General features: G+C 40.7%; 1 protein-coding gene across 1 annotated transcript in view; it reads right to left on the bottom strand.

Moving 5' to 3' along the window:
• ST8SIA6 (ST8 alpha-N-acetyl-neuraminide alpha-2,8-sialyltransferase 6) overlaps positions 1-25725 on the bottom strand; it is a 163731-nt gene that overhangs the window by 25491 nt on the left and 112515 nt on the right. Inside the window, exon 4 of the mRNA XM_006052363.3 lies at positions 23058-23144. Coding sequence (XP_006052425.1) covers positions 23058-23144 — 87 coding nt within the window. The remainder of the gene's footprint in view (positions 1-23057; positions 23145-25725) is intronic.

Raw genomic sequence — 25725 nt, 5'->3', positions numbered from 1 at the left:
ACCAATGTGACACTTTAAGCCCTTATAGTCAGTGGCAGAATTATAAATTTACGCTCTTTGTCATTTCCCAGTTCATCTACAAGGTAAAGATCCCTGTAACAGCCAGTGCTAGTATAGAGCTGAGATGCTAAAACAAACAAAACAAAATAAAACTTTATTTCTGTTATTCCATTTTCCATCATTCCTAAAAACAAAGTCAATTCTAACCCTTGGTGACTCCAAAGTCAACCTGATGCACTCACAATAATGAGCGTGGCAATTTCCCCCTCTATGCATAAAAAGAACAAAAGTGAAGTCGCTCAGTCGTGTCTGACTCTTTGTGACCTGTGGACTGTAGCTCACCAAGCTTGTTCTTTTTATGCATAAAGGGGGAAACTGCCATGCTCATTATTGTGAGTGCATCAGGACAAATAAGAAATAAAGGACACTGATGGTATTACCTGGATGTGATGGTGAATTTCATCGTCAACTTAACTGAGCCAAGTTGCTCAGAGAACTGGCAAAACTATTTTGGGGGGTGTCTGTGAGAGTGTTTCAGGAATGAATTAGCATTTGAACCCACAGACAAAGTCAAAAAGCTCACCCTTTCCAATGCATAGTAAATATTCAGCCAGATCGGCATTCACAAACCCATCCCTGTAAAGCACTGTACTTTCCAGAGCATTGCACATTTAGTATGAAGTAGAACATAAAATTATTCCTATTTTAGAGGTGAGAAAACAGGAGTTGAGAGTTTACTGTGATAGGACCGAGGTTGTTACCTTAAGTTAACTTACATTTTCTGACATTCACTTCTCTGCAATTTACATTAGAGTACATTGGGTGGGTAATGCTTGACTTTGAGCTTTTTCCGTTAGGATGCTTTCCAAAATGGCACCAAACGACATAGTGGCTCCCAAAATAATGCTGGTAGCACCTCGCTGACAACCTATCCAGACACAACTCAAAGGCTGCACAAAATCTTACATGTGAATGCTTCAAACCCTCTATATAACTGAGACATTCAAGGTTCTTGTTTTACACAGAGGGTGTCCATGGTCGCCGATGGACAGAATCAAGGTTATCAAGCGGTCCAGACACTGTGTGCCAGAATTTAATGGAAAGGGAACCCCTGGCTTGATGATGATCTAATCCTGCTCTGTCATGCTTTCAGCAACTTTATCCACACAATCCAGTTCCGAAAAGAAATCTACGCCCTTCCACCTCCAGGAAAAGACTGCTGCTGCTAAGTCGCTTCAGTCGTGTCTGACTCTGTGCGACCCCACAGACGGTGGCCCACCAGGCTCCCTCGTCCCTGGGATTCTCCAGGCAAGAACATTGGAGTGGGTTAGGAAAAGACTGGAGACCCTCTATACTGCACAGATTTCCAAATCTAGAAACAGCTTACTTCCTTTCAGAGTGCTTCACTCTTGAGAGAGTCAGTTCCTAGGCAAGATGATAAGAAGTCCAGGGTCCCTGAGGAGAAGAAAGGGGTCCCGGGCTCTTGAGGAGGAGATTGGAATCTGGAGTTCTCAAGGAAGGGAAAAGGACAAAATTTTTTTTTTTTCTTTAAGCCCAGAGCTGATGACTGCACAACAAAACAACTTATCTTGCTCAAGGATATGCTTTTCTTTAAACTCTGTACCAATGATTATATAATGACAATGTACCCTGCTTGAGGACATGTTTCTCCTTCTTGATAACCTTCTGACTAATCCTGTCACCTTAAAATGTATATTATGGTCTAGAAAGATCTTTCTATTATTAGTTCTAATCCTGTTATCTTCAAATATTTATTGTGGGAGTGGGTCTGTTAAGACCTTTACAGCCTTAAGACATTCTTTTGATTTATTGTTAATAACCAATTGAAAAGTGTATAGCTCCGTTGCTAAGACTAGCAAGGGGGGCACTCTCTGTCCCCCTTCTGATGTCTATGTCAGAAGCTCTCTCTGTCCCTTTTTATACTTTAATAAAACTTTGCTATACAAAAGCTCTTGAGTGATCAAGCCTGGTCCCTGGTCTTGAAGCTAAATCTTCTTCAGAGATAACAAATCTGACATAGTTCACCATAGTTCACTCTCAAGAAGTAGGTTGGTCAAGGCTTAATACTTTTAGCCTTGACCTATAAAGGTGGAATCTGAAGATGTACAAGTTGCATCACAGTTGGTCTAATGAAATACTTTGGAGGCAGAGATTTTTGTTCAAATTGAAGAAATTCCTTTTTCTTTTACCACTATAGGTGCTGAGTGTTTCCTTGGTTTTCATCTTTACTTTTTTTTCCAGTTCATTTTGAGTCCCTGGTCAAAATTCTTTAGTTTTAAATGGGATGCTTCCCAGATTTCCATGAAATGTTAATGATGGCTTAAGGCTGACAGTGTACAAGACACTATAGGACACTGAATACTAACTACCCAAGTGTCCCAGCCCAGGGCTCACAGGCTTGTCTTCTGTTTATCAAACTCTCTGAAACTCTCTAATGAGATGTGTTGCAGGCAGGGTGAGTCAGAGACTAAAGAGCTGCCTTTTTCTGGGATCCGTTCCTTAAGAGTCTAACGAGGGTCCTAGGAAAAGGAGTTTTAAAACATAAGTACCTGCACAAATCAAGGGACTTATTTACCATTGCAATCTGAGAGCACGTTTTTAAGTCCAATTTGTTCATAAGTTCAACAAAGTTAGCCTAGGTACCCAACTAGCATGATTGGCTGTATTTTACTGTACTGTCAAAGGTTTATAATACTTTTCACACAAATAATATGTAAGAAATAAACACAAAAAGTAAATAAAAACTTTTAAAAAGTTTTAAATCCTACAGTACAGCATCTTGAAAAGCATGCTGGACACGCGAACTAACTTACACGATTGGACATGAAAATGCAAGTTCGTATCTCTGAAAGTTTAAAACTTGAAGATTCGTATGTAGGGGCCTTACTATAAAGGGAGACGAGTAAGGCAGAGAAAGACACTGAGAAACAGAAAACAGGGCATGTGGAAGCTGGGAGGAGAAAGAACATGAAACATGCAAATTGCTGGAAGAAACTGGCTGGCACTGGAAGGTAGAATGTGTGGTAGGGAACCCTGAAGAACTGCATCAGGACAAGTCTCAGAAGTAAGACAAGGGGAACAATTCCACTTCTTTCTATGGGAAAGAACAAGTCATTGAAGGTCTAGTTATGGCAAGGACACAATGAGATCTGCCAGGGTAATCCCCTAGCTCTAGTGGGGAGGACAAGTCAGGGGAGGGGGGATTGAATAAACTGGTGTGGTCAGTTAGGAGGATATGGCAGTGACCCAGTACTGAAGATGATCACTACCAGTTCCTTCTCTTCCTATGCATGCTTGGTATTCCTCATATTAAGAAATAAAAATCTCAAGGCCCTTACCTCGAATCTGGGCTGGCCTCTGTGACTCTTGTGACCAAGAGAACACAGCATAAGTGGTGTTCTGGGTCATAAAAATCTTGGGGCTTCTGCCTGAGTCTCCTGGAACATTCAGTCTCTGGACAGGAAGCTGTAAGAAGCACAGGTCACAAGCAAAGTGTCTCTTGCAGGCGCTATAAACGGCAGCCCTCGCTGAGCTCCTACGAAAGTCAACATCAACCGCCAGCTGTGGGAGCAGGCCACTGTGGGGGTCCAGCCCAGCACAGGCCAACCACCAACTACAAAACATATGACAGCCCTCGATGAAGAGTCCCCCAGCTCAGCCCAGTCAGCCAATGGAGCTGTGAGAGAGTATGAAATCATTGCCTTAAGTCAACTGCCTTTCGTTTTTGTTTTTTTTCTTGGCCAAGCTGCACAGCATGTGGGATCTTAGTTCCTTGACTAGGGATCAAACCTGTGCTCCCTGCAGTGGCAGCACAGAGTCTTCACTACTGGACTGCAAAGGAAGTCACAAGTCATCAATTTATAATGCAGCAACAGACAACCAGAACACCAGTTAGGCGATAACTAGAGGTAACAGTTGGAGAAGGCAATGGCACCCCACTCCAGTACTCTTGCCTGGAAAATCCCATGCATGGAGGAGCCTGGTAGGCTCCAGTCCATGGGGTCGCTAAGAGTTGGACATGACTGAGTGACTTCACTTTCACTTTTCACTTTCATGCATTGGAGAAGGAAATGGCAACCCACTCCGGTGTTCTTGCCTGGAGAATCCCAGGGACAGGGGAGCCTGGTGGGCTGCCGTCTATGGGTCATGCAGAGTCAGACACAACTGAAGCGACTTAGCAGCAGCAGTAGGGGTAACAGTTGAGATCCTGAGCAGCTCTTATCAGTTAGGGCTCTCCAGAGAAGCAGAAATAAGAGTCAATTAACACTGATATCTATCTATATAGATTTATTTTAGGGAATTGACCCATGCAGTCATGGGGGCTGGCAAGTCTAAACTCTGCAGGGCAGGCTGGCAGTAGTTGATGCTGCAATCCTGAAACAGAACATCTTTTCTGGGAAACCTCATTTTTTGCTTTTAAGAAAATCAGTTGAATGAAGGAGGCCTACTCACATTATCAAGGGTTATTCTCTTTACTTCAAGTCAACTGCTGGTGGATGTAAAATACACACTCACGGCAATGTCTGGATTCACGTTTGATTAATACTGACTGGGTACTAGAGCCCAGGAGCAAGGAAACAAAGAAAATTAACCATCACGGTAACCCAGACCCAAGCAGTGGTGGGGAGTGGAAAGAAGGAAGTGGCTTTGAGACATAGTTGGGAGGTGAAATAAAGTCTGGTGATGGACTGCAAATGGGTACTGAAGGGAAGATGCCCAGGGTAAGGCACAGGTTTCTGATCAGGGTTACTAGGAGGAGGTGGTGCCTTCTTCGACACAGGGAACCCTTAAACCAAAGCAGGGTTGGGGGCATTGCCTTTTCAAAATGTGTGCATGCATGCTAAGTCACTTCAGGCATGTCTGACTCATTGAGACCTTATGGACTGTAGCCCACCAAACTCCTCTATTCATGGGATTCTCAAGGCAAGAATACTATAGTGGTTTGCCATGCCCTCTTCCAGGGGATCTTCCCGACCCAGGTATCAAACGTGCGTCTCTAATGTCTCCTGCATTAGCAGGTGGATTCTTTAGCACTACCCGGAAGCCCTCATAAAATGGTAACCTGTTATTGTTTTCACTCATCCCAAGTCTCATAAAGATAAAATGAGGTCACAAGGCAGGAGTGGAATGAGAAGTCAGATTGTGAAAAAGTGGGGTTGCAAAGTCTTTGAAAACAGGAGAGGGACTGGACCTTCTGGCTGGCTCCTGAGGCCGTTCTGAATGAGCACAAAGCAATGAGCAAACTAACCTCCCGAATCTCTCCAAGCACCCCAGCATAGGACTGGCTCCTGACTTTTAAAAATTGTTCCATTAAAGTTAATAGCCAATTACATAAGTGTGGAAAACACAAGTTCTAAAAATACAGAATCAGCTGTAAAGATGAATGTTAAATTTTTGGAATATATTTTACTTTGCAGACAAAAAAAAAAAAAAAAAAATCCAGGTCACAGTCATTATTATTCAATGTGTGAAGGAAATGTGAAAAATCCATTCATTTCTACTTTTATTTAGTTAGATATTTTGGAAAGGAAGTAAAAAAAAGGAGTAAGATTTTTTTTCCTTTTCCAGACACTGTCTGACAGCATATTTAAGATTCTTAAGTAACACTCTGAACCCTATGGAGATGGAATTTTATCATTATAAGGCTAGATCAATCTGACGTGTAATTGCACCAGGGTACTGTTCTGTAAAGCATTTCTTCAGGAAAATGGTCCCTGTATATTTTGCACTGACACCATTTTCTTTTATGAAAGATCTCATTATGTCATGGTCTTTAAACTTACCAAACCAAGTCCTAATTGAGTGCTTCAGTGATAAGCATTGCAAGTGTCCAGCAAAAGGCTCCTTCTGCACAAATGGAGAGACAGTAGGAAGCCAGTTCTGCTCATGCTCATTTCATGAACCTGATTCATGTGGACAAACGGGCCACATATGCTCCCAGCAGCCACTGCTATGGCTGCCCTCTCAGGCACTCTCCCAGGTCGGGCCTAGCAGCTCACTGAGGACTTCATCATCTTCTGATTTTTTGGCTTCAGCCCCAGACTCACCTTCTGTTTCTGTCTGGCCTCTGGGAACTGGGCACTTGTGTTCCTGCCTTTCAGTTCAGTTCAGCCAGTCATATTCAACTCTTTGCAACCCCATGGACTGCACCACGTGATGCTTCTGTTTCTGGTGATGAACTGCTTCCCTGTTCATCACCGACTCCTGGAGCTTGTTTAAATTCTTGTCCATCAAGTCAGTGATGCCATCCAACCATCTGCTCCTCTATCCCATCCCCTTATTCTCCTGCCTTCAATCTTTCCCAGCATCAGGGTCTTTTCCAATGAGTCAGTTCTTTGCATCAGGTGGCCAAAATATTGGAGTTTCAGCATCAGTCCTTTAAATGAATATTCAGGACTGATTTCCTTTAGGATTGACTGGTTGGATCTCCTTGCAGTTCAAGGGACTCTCAAGAGTCTTCTTCAACACCACAGTTCAAAAGCATCAATTCTCTGGTGCTCAACTTTCTTAATAGTCCATTCTCACATCCATACATGACTGCTGGAAAAACCACAGTTTTCACTAGACAGACCTTTGTCACAAAGTAACGTTTCTGCTTTTTTTTTTTTTTAACGTCTCTGCTTTTTAATACGCTTTTTAATAATATAAAAGAGACTAGGACCTATGGTATAGCACAGGAAACTCGACCCAATACTCAGTCAGTTAGTTCAGTTGCTCAGTCATGTTCGACTCTTTGCAACCCCATGAATTCCAGCACACAAGGCCTCCCTGTCCATCACCAACTCCCAGAGTTCACTCGAACTCATGTCCATCGAGTCGGTGATGCCATCCAGCCATCTCATCCTCTGTCGTCCCCTTCTCCTCCTGCCCCTAATCCCTCCCAGCATCAGAGTCTTTTCCAATGAGTCAACTCTTCGCATGAGGTAGCCAAAGTATCAGAGTTTCAGCTTCAGCATCAGTCCTTCCAATGAACACCCAGGACTGATCTCCTTTAGGATAGACTGGTTGGATCTCCTTGCAATCCAAGGGACTCTCAAGAATCTTCTCCAACACCACAGTTCAAAAGCATCAATTCTTCGGTGCTCAGCTTTCTTCACAGTCCAATTCTCACATCCATACATGACCACTGGAAAAACCATAGCCTTGACTAGACAGACCTTTGTTGGCAAAGTAATATCTGCTTTTCAATACAGTATCTAAGTTGGTCATAACTTTCCTTCCAAGGAGTAAGCGTCTTTTAATTTCATGGCTGCAGTCACCATCTGCAGTGATTTTGGAGCCCAGAAAAATAAAGTCTGACACTGTTTCCACTGTTTCCCCATCTATTTGCCACGAAGTGATGGGACCGGATGCCATGATCTTCGTTTTCTGAATGTTGAGCTTTAAGCCAACTTTTTCACTCTCCTCTTTCTCTCTCATCAAGAGGCTTTTTAGTTCCTCTTCACTTTCTGCCATAAGGGTGGTGTCATCTGCATATCTGAGGTTATTGATATTTCTCCCGGCAATCTTGATTCCAGCTTGTGCTTCTTCCAGGCCAGCGTTTCTCATGATGTACTCTGCATATAAGTTAAATAAGCAGGGTGACAATATACAGCCTTGACGTACTCCTTTCCCAATTTGGAACCAGTCTGTTACTCCATGTCCAGTTCTAACTGTTGCTTCTTGACCTGCATACAGATTTCTCAGGAGGCATGTCAGGTGGTCTGGTATTCCCAACTCTTTCAGAATTTTCCAGTTTGTTTTGATCCACACAGTCAAAGGCTTTGGCATAGTCAATAAAGCAGAAATAGATGTTTTTCTGGAACTCTCTTTCTTTTTTGATGATCCAGCAGATGTTGGCAATTTGATCTCTGGTTCCTCTGCCTTTTCTAAATACAGCTTGAACGTCTGGAAGTTCTCAGTTCACGTACTGTTGAAGCCCTGCTTGGAGAATTCTGAACATTACTTTACTAGCATGTGAGATGAGTGCAATTGTGCAGTCGTTTGAATATTCTTTGGCATTGCCTTTCTTTGGGATTGGAATGAAAACTGACCTTTTCCAGTCCTGTGGCCACTGCTGAGTTTTCCAAATTTGCTGGCATATTGAGTGCAGCACTTTCACAGCATCATCTTTTAGGATCTGAAATAGCTCAACTGGAATTTCATCACCTCCATTAGCTTTGTTCATAGTGATGCTTCCTAAGGCCCACTTGACTTCGCATTCCAAGATATCTGGTTCTAGGTGAGTGATCACACCATTGGAGTTATCTGGGTCATTAAGATCTTTTTTGTATAGTTCTTCTGTGTATTCTTGCCACCTTTTCTTTATATATTCTGTTTCTGTTAGGTCCATACTGTTTCTGCCCTTTATTGTGCCCATCTTTGCATGAAATGTTCCCTTGGTATCTCTAATTTTCTTGAAGAGATCTCTAGTCTTTCCCATTCTATTGTTTTCCTCTATTTCTTTGCATTGATCACCGAGGAAGGCTTTCTTGTCTCTCCTTGGTATTCTTTGGAATTCTGTATTCAGATAGATATATCTTTCCTTTTCTCCTTTCCTTTAGCTTCTCTTCTTTTCTTAACTATTTGTAAGGCCTCCTCAGACAACCATTTTGCCTTTTTGCATTTCTTTTTCCTGTACAGTGTCACGAACTTCCATCCATAGTTCTTCAGGAACTCTTTGTATCAGATTGAATCCCTTGAATCTACTAGTCACTTCCAGTGTATAATCATAAGGGACTTGATTTAGGTCATATGTGGATGGTCTAGTAGTTTTCCCTACTTTCTTCAATTTAAGTCTGAATTTAGCATTAAGGAGTTCTTGATCTGAGCCAGTCAGCTCCCAGTCTTGTTTTTCTGACTGTATAGAGCTTTTCCATCTTTGGCTGCAAAGAATATAATCAATCTGATTTCAGTATTGACCAGCTGGTGATGTCCATGTGTAGAGTTGTCTCTTGTGTTGTTGGACAAGGGTGTTTGCTATGACCAGCGTGTTCTTTTGGCAAAACTCTGTTAGCCTTTGCCCTGCTTCATTTTGTACTCCAAGGCCAAATTTTCCTGTTACTCCAGGTATCTCTGACTTCCTACTTTTGCATTCCAGTCCCCTATGATGAAAAGGACATCTTTTTTGGGTGTTAGTTCTAGAAGGTCTTGTAGGTCTTCACAGAACCGTTCAACTTCAGCTTCTTCAGCATTAGCGGTTGTGGCATAGACTTGGATTACTGTGATATTGAATGGCTTTCCTTGGAAACAAACACAGATCATTCTGTTTTTTTGAGATTGCGCCCAAATACTGCCTTTTGGCCTCTGGTTATCTCCACACCCTGACTTTTTATCTGCCCTCAGGCTTTGCTCAAGGGTTCTTATCCCATCCTACCCTGAACTTGCCAGCCCTTTATTTCATCCCCACGGGTGGGTGGGGGGCAGAGGGGTTGTAAATAATTTGGGTAAAGAATGGAATGCAGAACTCTGTGCTCTGCCTCCATAGGCTGGTTAATTTTAGGTAACTCAGAGTCATTCCTTGTTGGACCTCAGAGTGTGTCACAAACATGATTTGACCAGCCTTCTTGAAAAGGAGGGACATGCCAGAGAGGGTTCCTATAAAGGTAAGTCCTTTTCTACTGCAATTAATGCAGAGGAAGATTCCAACCTAAAAACCTGAAGCCTAGTATTTTCTGCCCTATAATCCATTTCCCAACATTTAAAGATCAAAGAAAGTTCTAGTAAAACACACAGAATAGAAAGTGCTTGTTCTTATCAAATGGATGGTATAATCCCAAGAAAATGCATCTCAGAAGCAAAAGTGGGACTTCCAAATGTTTACACATCTCTCCAGGCAGAGGACTGGACCTGAAACAGCTTTGCTGCTACTCATAGCTTGCTGTATTTATTACAGATGCCAAGGCCATAAATTATTTTCAATAAAATATTAATTGCAAGCTAGGAAAATGATACTAAACAAATGATAATAATAATACTAGTGGGATCCATATTAGCAAAAAGATGCACATGCATGTTGGGGAGGGTCCAAGGAGGACAATTCAAAAGAAAAAAACATGATAATTGGCCAAATGTAAACAAAGACCCAGAAGGCCTGCCCTATGTAAGTGATTTAAATTATCTCTTTATGTGCTCCTCCTCATTAGGGAGGATACCCATACCCTTTCTCTCTGGGTGTGTATTTCTATATAGCTTCTGTGCTCCTCATTCAGGACTTTTGCACTCCTCTCCAGGTATGTATTTCTGCCCTGCTTTTGATATACGTAAATAAACTTGTTTCTCTGTGTGTTCTCCCATATGTTGTGCTGTGTCTCTAATAATAAACTGTTTTGCAGTTTTTGCCTCCTTGAAACATTTTTGCTTTCAAATGGGGTAAGAATCAGGGAACTTTGCTTCTAGTCTCTAGCCCCTGGTAGACTGGCAGCTAGGTTCAATCCCTGGACAGGGAAATAAGATCCTGTCTTATTTTAAGACTACTGTCCTTCTGAAAACATTTTCACACACAAAATGGAAATCCATACTTGTATAGCATTCTGAAGGAGAATCGTGTCACAGGACAGCAGCAATGACTCCATGTGAGGGTGTGGGGAAGGCCTTCCTGGGCAGAGATGACGGATTTGGGATCTGAAAGATTACTGCATGTGAACAGGGGTGTGCGGGAGGCCAAAGGGACAGAGCTTTGGGGGCTGTGGCTGAAGCGGGAATCAGACATTTAAGGAAGCTGAAAACCAACACAATGAAGCAAAAGGAGCCAAGGGGAGCATGGAGTGAGGTGAGGCCAAAGAAGCAGGTAGTAGCCAGGCAACATAGGGCCTTAAGGTTGAATTTAGTCTCAGCTTTGAATTTGAAAAAAAAAAAAAACCTCAACGGATTCCAAACAGGTTGGGGCAGGGATAGATGTGGTGGAAGTGAATTGTGACCACAGATCATCACCCAATATCCATACCTGTATACAATGGAATATTACTTGGCCATAAAAAAACAATGAAATAGTATCATTTGCAGCAACACGGATGGACCTAGAAATTACCATACTAAGTGAAGTCAAGTTAGACAAAGACAAATATCATATAATATTACTTATATGTGAAATCTAATTTTTTAAAATGACACAAATGAACCTATTTATGATATAGAAACAGACTCACAGATTTTGAAACAAACCTATGGTTACCAAAGCTGAAATGTAGGGGGCAGAGGGATAAATTAGGAGTTTGGGATTAACATATACACACTGCTGCTGCTGCTGCTGCTAAGTCGCTTCAGTCATGTCCGACTCTGTGTGACCCCACAGACAGCAGCCCACCAGGCTCTGCCATCCCTGGGATTCTCCAGGCAAGAACACTGGAGTGGGTTGCCATTTCCTTCTCTAATGCATGAAAGTGAAAAGTGAAAGTGAAGTCACTCAGTCGTGTCCAACTCTTCGAGACCCCATGGACTGTAGCCTACCAGGCTCCTCCGTCCATGGGATTTCCCAGGCAAGAGTACTGGAGTGGGTTGCCATTGCCTTCTCTGACATATACACACTACTATCTACAAAATAGATAACTAATAAGGACTTCTAGCAGAGGAAACTCTATTCAATAATCTGTAATAACTTATATAGGTAAAGAATCTGAAAAAGAATGATTATATGTACATGTATAATTGAATCACCTTGCTGTACACCTGAAACTAACACAACATTGTAAATCTACTCCACACTAATAAAAATTTTTTTAAAAAGCCACCCCGGCATTGTACAGAGGATGGATGAGAAGAGTACTAGTATGGTGAATGATGATCAGAGTAAAGGTCATTGCAGTGATCCAAAGGAGAGCTAGTGAACTATCTGAAGCCTGAGCGCTGTAGAGAGCCCGTGTTCCACAACGAGAGAAGCCACCGCAATGAGAAGCCTATGCACTGACACTAGAGAGCAGCCCTCACTTGCTGCAGCTAGAGAAAGCTCACACACAGCAATGAAGACTCAGCACAGCCAAAATAAATAAATAAAACTATTTTTAAAAAAGCCCTCAAATCAAGATGCCATGTCACAGATTTCCCTGGTGGTCCAGTGGTTAAGAATCTGCCTTGCAAAGCAGGGGAAGCAGGTTAGATGCCTGGTCAGGGAACGAGGATCCCACACCATGTGGGGCAACTGAACCCATGTGTCACAACGAAAGATCCCACATTATGCAACAAAGATTCCATGTGACTACAACAGAGACCTAACGAAGCCAAACAAATGAATTAAATCAAGTTTTAAAACAAAGATAGCATGTCAAAATACCATGATTTTAGAATCAACTGGCTCATAATGAATGCATGTTTCTCACTTAAAAAATAGATTGGAATTAAGAATACAATGATCTAAGAATTCCAGTGATTTGCAGGGCTTCAAAAGGCATGAAAACATTCCATGTTAGTCCAAGAGATCAGAAGAATTAAGGATTTCAAATAAAACACTATCTCTTTTTAGCAATATGCCTCTTTCTAAATTATGACAGAACCACCTGTGAACTTGAACTAGCCTCCCAGAATACAGAGAGAAACTCCAGCAACTAGGAGGGGATCTGATGTTAGTTTGTGGGATTATCAGGTAGGGATCACACTGAAAGTTAGGATGGGAAATTTGATGGCCATCCCTGACTCAGGTTAATTCTTGATACTAATCACTCAGTTTTACCTTCAAATTTCTGACTCTTTCTGATAGGAAGGTGCAATGGCCTAGACATTTAGAATTAGTAAATCAGATATTGGTGACTCTCCTTAATGAATCCAGTTAGATACAGAATGGGAGGTATATGGTGTTCAGAAAAGCCACCCCATTCACCATTCACATCATAACATGAATTAGTACATCTCCTAGCGGGGATGATCTAGCACAGAAAAAGTGGAGTTTTGAGGAAGAATATGGGAGAAAACATTTGGGAACATGGAAACTTGACATCCCATGCTACAGAAGCAAGAGAGAAATGAGGAAGGAACTGGGATAATTTACAGAAGATCCAAAAGGGGGGTGGAGAGAAGTCCAGGCACCTGCCCCAGACTTAGATGTTGAATACATTTGGAAATATACATATATGAAATATACAATAAATGAACGTTTTACATACTTCACAATTTTAGCTTTACCTCAACCCACTCAAAGTTCTGCTTTATAACTTGCAGGCAGAGGAAAACCTAAGAGGGTACGTGATTCTCTGTTCACAATGGGAATAACACAGGTTTCAGGCTGAGGAAGAGAATGAATAAAGACCGAATTTTGCCTGCATGTCAGATGACTTTTTCTCTTGTATGTGTACACTGATATTTTGACTTTTATGAAAGACCAGCTCATCTACTTGAGTAGAATATAAGAAAACCAGGGTAAATAAAATGTGAAAGACTGACTGTCAAAGCACAGGACAGGAACTCCATTGAAATGTTAACTCAGAAGTGAAGAAGATAATGCTGAAACACTGGAGAAAGATCTACATATATACAGAGACATTGCATCAGTGTTTAAACAATGTAATGGAGACTTCCCTGGTGGTCTGTAGTTAAGAATCTGCATTCCAGTGCAGGGGACACAGGTTCAATCCCTGGTCGAGGAACTAAAATCCCACATGCCACAGGGCAACTAGGTCTGCACACCTCAACTACAGAGAAGCTTACTCACTACAGCAAAAAGATCCCACATGCTGCAACTAAGACCCAAAGCAGTCAAACAAACAATGTACGTAATGTACCAATGAAATGTTCCAAGGAGCAGAGTCTTCAGAATATAGACTTTGCTACAGAAATGCATCAAACCATTTGGGATCCATTCATCTTCTAGATTTTATTTCAAAAATGTATTTCCCAAGTTGTACTTGGTATTGTTAGGTAGTTAAAATAGGGAAAAGGAGTCCAAAATGGTGGTGGCTAAAAGACAAAGAAGGGAAAAGCCTGTGAAAATAGAACAAAGGAAGGTCGGAGAACAGAGTGAGTACCAAACAGCCCTCCTAGCTAGCCCAATTTACGTAGGGCAGGCTCAGGTGAGGAGGAAAAAAATATATAAAAAGAGCCAAAACTGGGCCGGGTGCTTCTCTTCTCTTCGCGTCTTCGCACAGGTCGGCCCGTCCTCATGCCTCAAGTATGTCTTTTCTTTGCTTCCTAAATAAAACTGAGATGTAACACGGAGCTGTCACACTGGCCTGTCCAAGGAAACTGCGCGGAGTTGTAACACTGGTCCGTCCATTGCTTCAAATTTTTGTTGCGACGAGACAGAACCGAGGAAATTACACACTTGCCCAACAGTATTGACCATATTGCTTTATGCAATATGGTATTGACCATGTTGCTCTCTGATCTAGGAGCATAAAGCAATATGGTCAATACAAAGTACAACTTGGGAAATACATTTTTGAAATAAAATCTAGAAGATGAATGAATCCCATGTGGTTTGATGCATTTCTATGGCAAAGTCTATATTCTGAAGACTGGGAGGAACTAGTCCCTAAATGTGCAAGAGCCAGTTTCTATTATTAAATACGGCAGGTGTAATGACATGGTGTGGTTTTGTTGCTTCCCAAAATGCACAGGCAGACTGCATGGCATGACAAATAGAAAATGATATGACAGGATATTAACACTGAAAAATGGTCTCAAGGCAGAGGAAATGAGGGAAAGAAGCTTTTTCAATCTGACAACTGACCCAAAACATCTATCATAAAGTGCAAACACCTTAAATTTTTTAAAAATATGTATTGCTCTGAGTTGTCATCAGAGTCACCCTATATGAATCATAAGCAGCAAGTATTTAAAGGTTATGAGGAGGAAGAGAACAGAGGTTCAGAAAAAGTGAACATGGTTTTGTATAATCAAAAGAAGCCTCTGATAGAGATGACTTTTGCTTCTCTCAAAGCTATCAATGCTACAAAACAAAATGCCTGGGACATAATTATGTTAACTGTTAACTGGGGAAAGGGGAGGGAAGCATAAATTCACCAAATACTGACCAAAATCAAACCACGATTATTGCTTTTGGAGTCATATTTCAGAAAATAGTTGAAAACTTTGTTGGCTCAAGTAAGTTTGGTTGCTCAGTTTTATGATTTGAAAAATATTAACTTATCCATCTGTTTATTTGCAGTATTTATGCCCTTTCACAGAGATAAATCATGAAATGGCACCATTTCAAATATGTAAGCATCATATAGTAAAAAAATTAACATATATGAAGGGATTCCCCGATGGTCTAGTGGTTGGGACTCAGCACTTTCACTGCCACTGGCCTGGGTTAATTCCTGGTTGGGGAACTAAGATCCCACAACCCACACAGTGTGGCCAAAAATACATAAAAATTAGCATATGTGATATGTAGTTTATACATTTCTTTGGTTTAACACTGTACTTTTTCAATGGAGTCCAAATAAAAATGCAAGCCACACCCTGGCTGTTATTTTAGAGATATCAATGAATCTGAGACAGCAATGAAATCTTTTCTTATATAGTCAACACAGAGAAAGACAAAGTTATTTTCACAAAATTTTAATCTAACCAAACCTGAGGGGATAATTTAATAAAATTGCTACCATGTAATAGTTATCTATAACAAAGTAATCAAGCACAAAATACCTGTTTTACAAGTAATTTGAAAGGCATCTCATTTGCATGAATCTTAAACACATGCATTTTTCTAATAGCACCATTTTCTGCCACTAAGTTTTCAGTAAATATGTGATTGATAATATTCAGTCATTTTTTGGATTTAAGCTCATGTCTATGAAACAGCAATGTCTAAAGAAATTAAATGGTATTAGAAGATCCAAAAGAAACCAAAACCAAAATAATCATATGATGATTTCCGGGGTGGGGGGGGAGCAAAAGTAAAATGAAAATTAAGCACTGTTGCTTGTGTAGCTATTAGCTTTTTGTAATTGATTACACAAATGAACACAGTTCTTTTAAGTTAGAAAACGATTCCTGAAAGCTAATGCAGTAATTATCATGCAAGTTGCCTAGGGAATCTAAGACTGATTACTGAAGCTCAAAAATCTTTTGCTAGGATAAAACCTGCTTCCCAGAGCTTCACAAAATAGTTTTCAGGGGTGAAGTAGAGGAAGTAGAGAACAAGGAGTGGGGAGTATTTCAAAACATGTAACTATTTCAATGTTACTGTCACAGGGAGGAACACATCTGACTCCATACTGGATCTGTTTCTTTTACTTTAATATTTGTATTCTATTGCTTTTGCTACAAGTTAATCATTAAAGGGATGCTGTGCTCAGTCACTCAGTCATGTCCAACCCTTTGTGGCCTCATGGATTGTTGCCTGCCAGGTTCCTCCATCCATGGAATTTTCCAGGCAAGAATACTAGTGAAAGTTAAAGTCACTCAGTCGTGTCCGACTATTTGCAACCCCATGAACTATACAGTCCATGGAATTTCCAGGCCAGAATACTGGAGTGGGTAGCCATTCCCTTCTCCAAGGGATTTTCCAACCCAGGGATCAAACCCAGGTCTCCCACATTTCAGGGGGATTCTGTACCAGCTGAGCCACCAGGGAAGCCCAAGAATACTGGAGTGTGCAGCCTATCCCTAGGGTCTCCAGCAGATCTTCTGGACCCAGGAATTGAACTGGGATCTCCTGCATTGCAGGCAGATTATTTACCAGCTGAGCTACCAGGGAAGAATACCAGAATGGATTGCAATTTCCTACTCTGGGTGATCTTCCAACCCAGCGATCGAATCTGCATCTCTTGAAAAAGACCTTTGCTGATATATTCCTGGCTCCCAGTATTCTTGCCTGGAAAATCCCATGGACGGAGGAGCCTGGTAGGCTGTGGTCCATGGGGTCGCTAAGAGTTGGACACGACTAAGCGACTTCACCTTCGCTTTTCACTTTCATGCATTGGAGAAGGAAATGGCAACCCACTCCAGTGTTCTTGCCTGGAGAATCCCAGGGATGGGGGAGCCTGGTGGGCTGCCGTCTCTGGGGTTGCACAGAGTCGGACACGACTGAAGCAACTTAGCAGCAGCATGAGACTAGCTCTCCATCATAAATCTTGACTTAGGAATGCACCCACTGCCTGCAAGTGCATTCCCCCATACTCTAAGTTAACTATACAATTGTCACAAAGGCACCTCAAGATGTGAAGTACAGCTCTGGGTCACCATCCACGTGATTCTACTCTGTAAGTAAGTTACCACATAATAAATGGATCCACTGATTATATGGAGCTACCTGCCTCAATCTTTAATTTCAAGATACCTTCTCAGTGCAGTGGGAAGGTTTTGTTCCCTCTGTCCTCAGACACCTCGGAAAAGACCAAAATTCAAAATGTGAAGTTGTCTTTAATGGATGCATATTGAATGTGCACTATCATAAAATCAAAAAATTGTTATGTTGAACCATTGTAAATTGGAAACCATCTATAATTTATTAAACTGAAATCCAGGTTAAATTTTATGCAAATCATATGTGTACCAACTTATGCTTGGGGGAAATAATTGTAATATGAAAATTAATAAATTTTAAAAGCAGAAGGCAGACAGCTTGACATTCTTGAAAGTGAAAGTGTTAATTGTTCAGTTATGTCTGACTCTTTGTGAGCCCATGGACCCGCCAGGCTCTTCTGTCCATGGGATTCTCGAGGCAAGAATACTGGAGTGGGTTGCCATTTCCTTCTCCAGGGGATCTTTCCAACCCAGGGATCAAACCTAGGTCTCCGGCATTGCAGGCACACTCTTTACCATCTGAGCCACCAGGGAAGACCTTGACATTCTTAATTTTGTACAGTTTGCAAATGAAATTGTATGCCAAGGAAGAAAAAAGGGGGCTGAGATTTTCTTTTTTTTTTTTCCTTTACTACTGTAGTATCTGTATACATCACTCAGGCTTCCCATGTACCTCAGATGGTAAAGAATCTGCCTGCAATGAAAGAGACCTGGGTTCTATTCTTGGGTTGGGAAAAACCCCTGAAGAAGGGAATACCTACCAACTCCAGTATTCTTGCCTGGAAAATTCCATAGACAGAGAAACCTGATGGGCTACAGTCCATGCGGTCACAAAGAGTCAGATACGACTGAATGACTAACACTAGCACTAGCTATACACCACACATTTTTACATTAAATCATAAATAGTCACACTGTTGGGGTTTCTCAGATGGTACGCTGGTAAAGAATCCGCCTGCAATGCAGGAGACTCGGGTTCAATCCCTAGTGCAGGAAGACTCCCTGTAGTAGGAAATTGCAATCTACCCCAGTATTCTTGCCTGGGAAATCCCATGGACAGGGGGAGCCTGATAGGCTATAACCCATGGGGTCAAAAAGAGTCAGACATGGCTGAGCACCTGAGCACACACATTCACTTTTATTTCTTGTCTCTCCAAATGGTTTACAATTTCCTTGAAGTCAGTAAGAAAACCTTATATCTTCTTGTTTGTTTTCATGCATCCATTTATTTAATACATATTTATTAAGGTTCTACTTTGTGCCTGACACTGTATCAGGCTTAAGCCTGTTCTTTGACATAGTAAACCGAAAACAAATATTTATTGATAAATAAAATACATGCCCTCTACTAGCAAGTAGCAAAGTAGCACATTCATTTTAGAAACACTTATAAAAGCTCTCTGATTTTGAGATCCTGTGACCACAAAAATCCCATAATCTTCAATAGCTCCTAGGTGTCAACTTTTGGGAGTTTCAACAATCAGGCTACAGCTGGATTTAGAATATATTCACTTGCTCATATTTTTCACAATTTAGTGTAACTTTTGTTATTCCTGCTAAAAGAATATTACCACCTTTCACTTTTCTTCAATTTGGTATAAATTGCTATAAATAAATAAAATAGAAAAGTATTTAGCCACTTGACAACTATAATAATAGGGGACATTTCTATAATGCCAGCTTTATAAATAAGCCAGAAACTCTCCAGATTTGGCAAGCTATATCAGTAAAAACTGAGGAAAATGAATGGTTTATTGTAATTTAATGGCACAGATTTCTGTTGAGGGTTTATGTAATTTAGTTTACAAATATGCCCATAAAAAGAACATTTTGATATAATAAATATTCAAATAAATAAATAAATGTCACCATGACTGTTCTCTTGAGTGACAACAAACAGTTAGTATTATAGTCCCAGATGTTTACTTAAATTGGCCCTGAAAGACAGATAGACCACTGGGTAACCATCATGGTTATGGATGCACTTTTTACACTGAGACAGTTCTAAGGGGAAAATGGCCGGTCTATCTGCATACTATGCAGCTATACAGTGTCTATCCATCATCATTTGTACCAGTTTCTTTAATACAGCTTTGGATTCGAAGAGATTCTTGATTTTTAGTGTGCATGCGCTTGCGCGCGCGCACACACACACACAGAGAAAAAGGAAAAACCTTTAAAAATAATTATTTTTTAAATTAAAAGAAAGTTTCTTTTGAGCTGGCCCATGAGGCATTCAGGGTCTTAGTTCTCTGGCCAAGGATCAAATCTATGCCCCCTGAAATAGAAATGCAGAGTCTTAACCACTGCACCAACAGGCAGTCCCAAGAAATCTTTTTTTAATTGAGCTAAACATTGTGAGTAACAACTGGCAGGGATCACTGAAGGCTCATAATGAGGTTATCTTCTTCCAGGGTGGATTATTTTTCTTCTATAGATATGTAGAAAGAACGTTTATTATGAGGGATTGGCTCGCATGATTATGGAGACTAAGAAGTCCCATGATAGGCTGTCTGCAAACTGGAGGTTCAGGAAACCAGTGGTAGTTCCAGTCCACACCCAAAGCCTAGGAACTAAGGGAGCCAATGGTGTATGTCCCAGTAGGAGTCTCAAGGCTAATGGCAAAGGAGAAGATGAGTCTTCTCCTTAAGAGAGAGCATACTGGTCTTTCCTCAATCATTTTGTTCCAACTGAGGCCCTCAATGAATTAAATCAGGAGTCTCAAGGACTAGTCTATGGCCTGTTAGGAACTGGGCCACACAGGAGGAGGTGAACAGTGGGTGAGCGAATGAAGCCTCATCTGTATTTACAATGCTCCCCATCCCTCACATTACTGCCTGAGCTCTGCCTCATGTCAGATCAGCAGTGGCACTAGATTCTCTTAGGGGGATGAACCCTACTAAGAACTCCCCATGGGAGAGATCTAGGTTGTCCACTCCATATTAGAATCTAATGCCTGGTGATGTGAGGTGGAGTTGACTCAGTGATGCTAGTGCCGGGGAGCGGCTGCAAATGCAGATTATCATTAGCAGAGACGTTTGCACAGAGATCATAATAAATCAGCTTCTTGCAGACTCACATCAACACCTCACTGATAAGTGAGTGGTAAGTGACAATTGTATAGTTATTTCATTATATATTACAATGTAATAATAATAGAAATAAAGTGCACAATAAATGCAATGCACTTGAATCATCCTGAAACCAGCCCCGCATCCTAGTCTGTGGAAAATTGTCTTCCACAAAAATCAGTCCCTGGTGCCAAAAAGGTTGAAGACCACTGGATTAAATTATGCCCCAGGATTATTTTGTTTTTATCATCCATCTAGGCTAATGGCAGATCTAAGTCCAAGTGAGGATGGAAATAACTTCAACCGAGCTTCAGTTGTGAAGAAAACTGGTCTTCTCTAGGGTTTGCTGGAAGCACTGCTCAATGTTTCTGCCTCTCCCCCATACTTTTGCTTTTGCAACCAGCAAGTTCCTTGTGAGGAAAAGTAGCTTCAAAGGCAGGTCTCTTCTCCTTCAGGTTCTCTCTTCTGGATCTTTGTCCTGGAAATTCCCCCTGCATTGGGAGTTCTCCGTTGCCTCAGTGGGGTGTTTAGTATGCTTTGTTTTGCTTGTATTATTCTCAGGAGGTTTGCTCTAAATCAACTTTACAGCCAGAAGTGGAAGTTCCTTTACCCCTATATTAACTGTCAATGTCACTACTCATCTAGTACTTCCAGCTAATTATCTGGGATTGATCCTCAATCGTTCAATCTCTCTCTCTTTTTTTGCCTACTCTGCACTTGTAGAAACATCTCTCAAAACCAGACTCTTCTGCTACTCACTGACCCTGATCAACCAGGTTACAATTGCCTGTGCAGTTTCTATCTGATCTTCCTGCCACAAGAATCTTTCAAATCTAGACTTCAGTAGGACTGTGTCCAAGTTCATTTAAGCTGCTATAACAGAATGCTATAGACCAGGTGGCTTATAAACAACAGCAATTTATTCTCACAGCTCTGGAGGTTGGGAGTCCAAAATCATGGTACTGACCAATTCAGAGTCTGGTGAGAATCCACTTCAGGGTTCTTAGGCAGCCGTCTTCTTGCTGTGTCCGCACATGATGGAAAGGACTAACCAGCAGTTCGTGGACTCTTTTATAAGGTCATAAAGCCTATTTATGAGGGCTCCACCCTCATAACCCAATAACCTACCTTCCAAAAGCACTACCATTTCACTGGACGTTCGGTTTTCAATTTGACTTTTGAGGGGGCACTTTCTGACTATAGTGGACAATGTAGCATCAAATGTCCTGGAGATTAAATAGTTAAACAGGAATCCCACACTCTGAAATGCTAGTTAGGAAAGACAATGGAATCCTCCAGGAAGTTATGACAACCCTGTGTCTACTCAGTGAAAGAAAGATGTTCCTTTTTGGCTTTGAGTCAATCAAGAAGTTTCTCATTCACCCAATGGGAGTTACCCACAAGCCATCTTCAATTAGCACCAGAATGAAAGGTAGCTGATCTAGTGACTCCAGTATATACTGACTGAAGGACCCTACAAGCAGGAGAGCTGCCTCCCCACCCCAAAGAGAAGTGAGCAGCACATACTTTTTAGAGAATCTCAGGGGGAAACCAAGTCTCTTTATTAAGAGCTTGATACTTAAAGTATTGGGCTGGCAAAAAAAAGTTTGTTCTGGTTTTTCCATAAGATGTCACAGGAAAACCCAAATGAACTTTTTGGCCAACCCAATAAAACAGGAACTAGTAAAGATAACATATTTCTGAATTGTCATAACTTGGCACAAGACAAAACCTGTGCTGATGCAAAGCAAAGAAAAGCAGAGCGATGTAGCCCAGGCAGACACAGCAATACCTGGCTTGGCTTCACCCTATGAGCTGCTTTAAGAGGAGGAAGGGGTGCCAGAGAAGTACCCAGGCAACCCCCACCATAGGATATTGTTCTGATATAATTTATTCTGTCTGAGTAGGCTTCAAGGGATGCCAGCACAGACAGCTCTGTAATCACCCACTGATAGCCTGGTCCTGTCAGGTTGACAGTACTTCCCTGGTTATTACCTGGAGCATCTCATATTTCTGAATGTTGCTGAGATTAAAAAACTAATGAGAAAAACTGGAAATGAATATGCCGAAAGGAACATGGCTTTTGTTCTATAGTGATGGGACCACAGATGATTTTTCTCTCTATTTTCCAAAATTCCTTACAAGATAAATAAATAAATGTCAAATACAAACAGTACAAAGAAGCAGCAAAATCCTCTAAAATAATAAAAAGTACAGCAAAAACTTTCTCTTTGAACTTGAGATTTTTGTAATTACATCAGCAACATAATTACAAATACAATTTTCTATGTATAAGATGGGGTTAGAGGGCCTGTGTCTCATGAGAGACTCTTAGAAGGAAATGTTCCTGATTGTCAGTTGGCTTCTTCTACTTTTCTTTTTAACAACACATTATGGGACTTTCCTGGTGGTTCAGTTGTTAGAAATCCACCTGCCAAAGCAGGGGACACAGGTTCAACCGCTGGTCCCGGAAGATCCCACAAGCGGCAGCACAAATAAGCCTGTGCCCCACAGCTACTAAGCCTGTGCCCTAGAGCCTGGGAGCCACAGCTACTGAGCCCATGCTCTACAGCCCACGCTCCACAGAAAGAGAAGCCACTGCCATGAGAAGCCCAAGCATCACAACTAGAGAGTAGCTCCCACTCACTGTAGACAAAGTCCATGCATAGCAATGAAGACCCAAAACAGCCAAAAGTAAAATTAAAAAACAAGCAACAAAAAACCCCAACACATCACTTATTCTCTCCACAGAGAAAATGTACAAAACATTTTTAAATTCATATTACTTATGGAAAAACTTTTTACCTAAAATTCTCATATTCTTCTACTTGTCGTTTCCATGGACAGCTCTGGATATTTGTGATAATCTGAAGATACTCATCCTCTGAATACCTAAAAGTCAAATGTCAATGAAATTACAAAATAAATATCTCACATTGATAAATGAATATATAAGTCATCAAATGACATTTATAATCTACTCATTCTAGCCCTCTAAATCTTTTCTTAAATAAGGTGCTATAGAAACCTCATACTCATGTCAAGACATCTAGGAGCATGCAATTCACAAATAATTACTATGTTGATCAAGGAATGGGTAATTTGCATGCATCATAAGTCAAGTTTAGTATTACAAACCAACCATGACAACACATCAATTCACATACATATTTTATGGCTATTTCATCTTAGCTTTTCATTAACAAATACATATATTTTCATAGACATTTACCATAAATATAAAGTTTATCATCTTGTTCAGATTCTAAGTTGATAGATTTCTCTTGGGATATATGGAAAACATTTCCCCAAAATAATCATTTTAACCTTTGATTTTGAACAGAACATTTAAAAAACAGATTAGGACAGGTTAAAAGATGTATATTGGGCATAAAAAATCTACAGGCACAATTATACAGTATGGCCAGTTCCCAGTCCCTGGTAGACCTCCCTCCATCTGAAATTTCATCGTTAATTAATAACTCCTTTAATCATAAAATAGCCTCTAGTCTTTAAGGGTTATCAGTTAAAATGCATATATCCTTTTGAGTGAAAAAAAACACCCTTAAATTTCCTTTCAATTAATATCACAGTCCTTAATTGCCAGCTATGATCAAGGTTTTGCAATAAAGAGATGGAGTAGATGTGGTAAGTAGGTGGGGAAGGCAGTAAAGAATCTTGTCAGGAAAAAAACTTCCCCACCACCACACAGTACAATGCATTCCCTCCAAACTTTATCTCTAAAAGGCATATTTATTAGAGGTCGGAAGGTAGTCAACCAAGTAACTCCTTTGCCCTTGAAATTTACCTGCCTTTCAGGTATTTCTCTTGTCCATGTTGTCACCAAGATTAATCAAAGATATTTTCTCTTGGTTCCCACTGAAGAAAGGTTGAAAATCTTAAAAGACTTTGCTAAATACTAAAGGAAAAGCAAAGCAAAGAGCTACTATAGAAGAGATTAAAAATAGTTTTAGGGACTCCCTCAGTGATCCAGTAGTTAAGACCTCGCCTTCCAATGCAGGGAATGAGAGTTTAATTCCCGGTCAGGGAACTAAGATCCCATATACCTTGCAGTCAAAAAAAACCACAATATAAAATAGCAGCAATAGTGTACCAAATTCAATAAACACTTTAAAAATGCTTCACATTGTTTAAACAATCTCTTAAAAAAAGTTTTACTTGCATACAGGCTTCATTTTATCTTACCCTCCCTGGGCCCCAAGACTTGTCACCAAGGAACTTGAAAAACCTATACTTTAGCCTCATAGCTTTGTGTAGATGTGGCATGTCCCTGCTGGAGTGAGGAGTAGCCTGCCTCTATATGGTGACAGTTATCTAAAAGTTGTAGTTGTTTAGTCACTAAGTCACGTCTGACTCTTGTAACCCCATGGGCTATAGCCCTCCAGGCTCCTCTGTCAATGGGATTTCCCAGGCAAGAATACTGGAGTGGGTTACTTCAGGGTATCTTCCCAACCCAGGGATCAAACCCAACTCTGCATTGCAGGCAGACACTGAGCTACCAGGGCAGGGCAATTTCACATCTAAGCTTAGTCTAGAACATTAAAATTCTCATTCATTTCCAATCAGAATAAAGGTGTACTGTAAAATACATAGTCTTTAAAATGTTTTGTTTTCATTAGATATACCCTCCAATAAATTGTAGCTGGCTCCATTTTAACTCAATATTGAAAGATGTTAATCATAATGTATCTAATTTTGCCAGTAAGTTAGCTGCCTAGAAGGGCTTTTGACTTTAAAGTCCTTGATATTTATTTATTTTTAAGAGTTTTTCTTTCTTTTTTTTTTTCTTCTGTTTCTTTTTTTATTTTATTTTGTATTTTTAAGATTTTTTTGATGTGGACCATTTAAAAAAATCTTTATTGAATTTGTTACAATATTTCTTCTGTTTTATGTTTTTTTTTTTGTTTTTTGTTTTTTTTTTTTTGGCCAAGAGGCATGTGGACTCTTAGCTCCCCAACCAGAGATCAAACCGGCACCCCCTGCACTGGAAGGTGAGGTCTTAACCACTGAACCACTAAGGAAGTCTCTATAGTCCCTAATATTTAAAACCAAGTTGAATACATTACAGCAGACCTATCTTCTATTAAAGGAGAAATACTCCTGGCCATTTTACAATCAGAAGACAACACTCGAGCTACCTGGGGTTGCTATGTTCAAAGAATCTCTTTTTATGTCCAGTCTAGAAAGAAAGCATCATCCTCTGACATTATAAAGGGGAAGACCAGAGAATAAGAAATTGAAGGGTGTTGAAGGGAGTTTCCCCCCTACGTGCTTGCCCTTTTCTACTAAAAAAATAAATCACCAATCAGCTTTTTTGGAAAATTAAGATCACCACTGTACTATCATGATTCATAAGCAGGGAGCATGGCTAGAGAAGGAAAGAGCACATAAGTGTCACAAGTGTGGGCTAATTTGTGAAATAAATGTGCCTCTGTAATAGTTTTCTGTTGGG

Source organism: Bubalus bubalis, chromosome 14 (assembly GCF_019923935.1).
Source record: "Bubalus bubalis isolate 160015118507 breed Murrah chromosome 14, NDDB_SH_1, whole genome shotgun sequence".
Classification (NCBI taxonomy): domain Eukaryota; kingdom Metazoa; phylum Chordata; class Mammalia; order Artiodactyla; family Bovidae; genus Bubalus; species Bubalus bubalis.
This window is presented reverse-complemented; position numbering and strand designations above follow the sequence as displayed.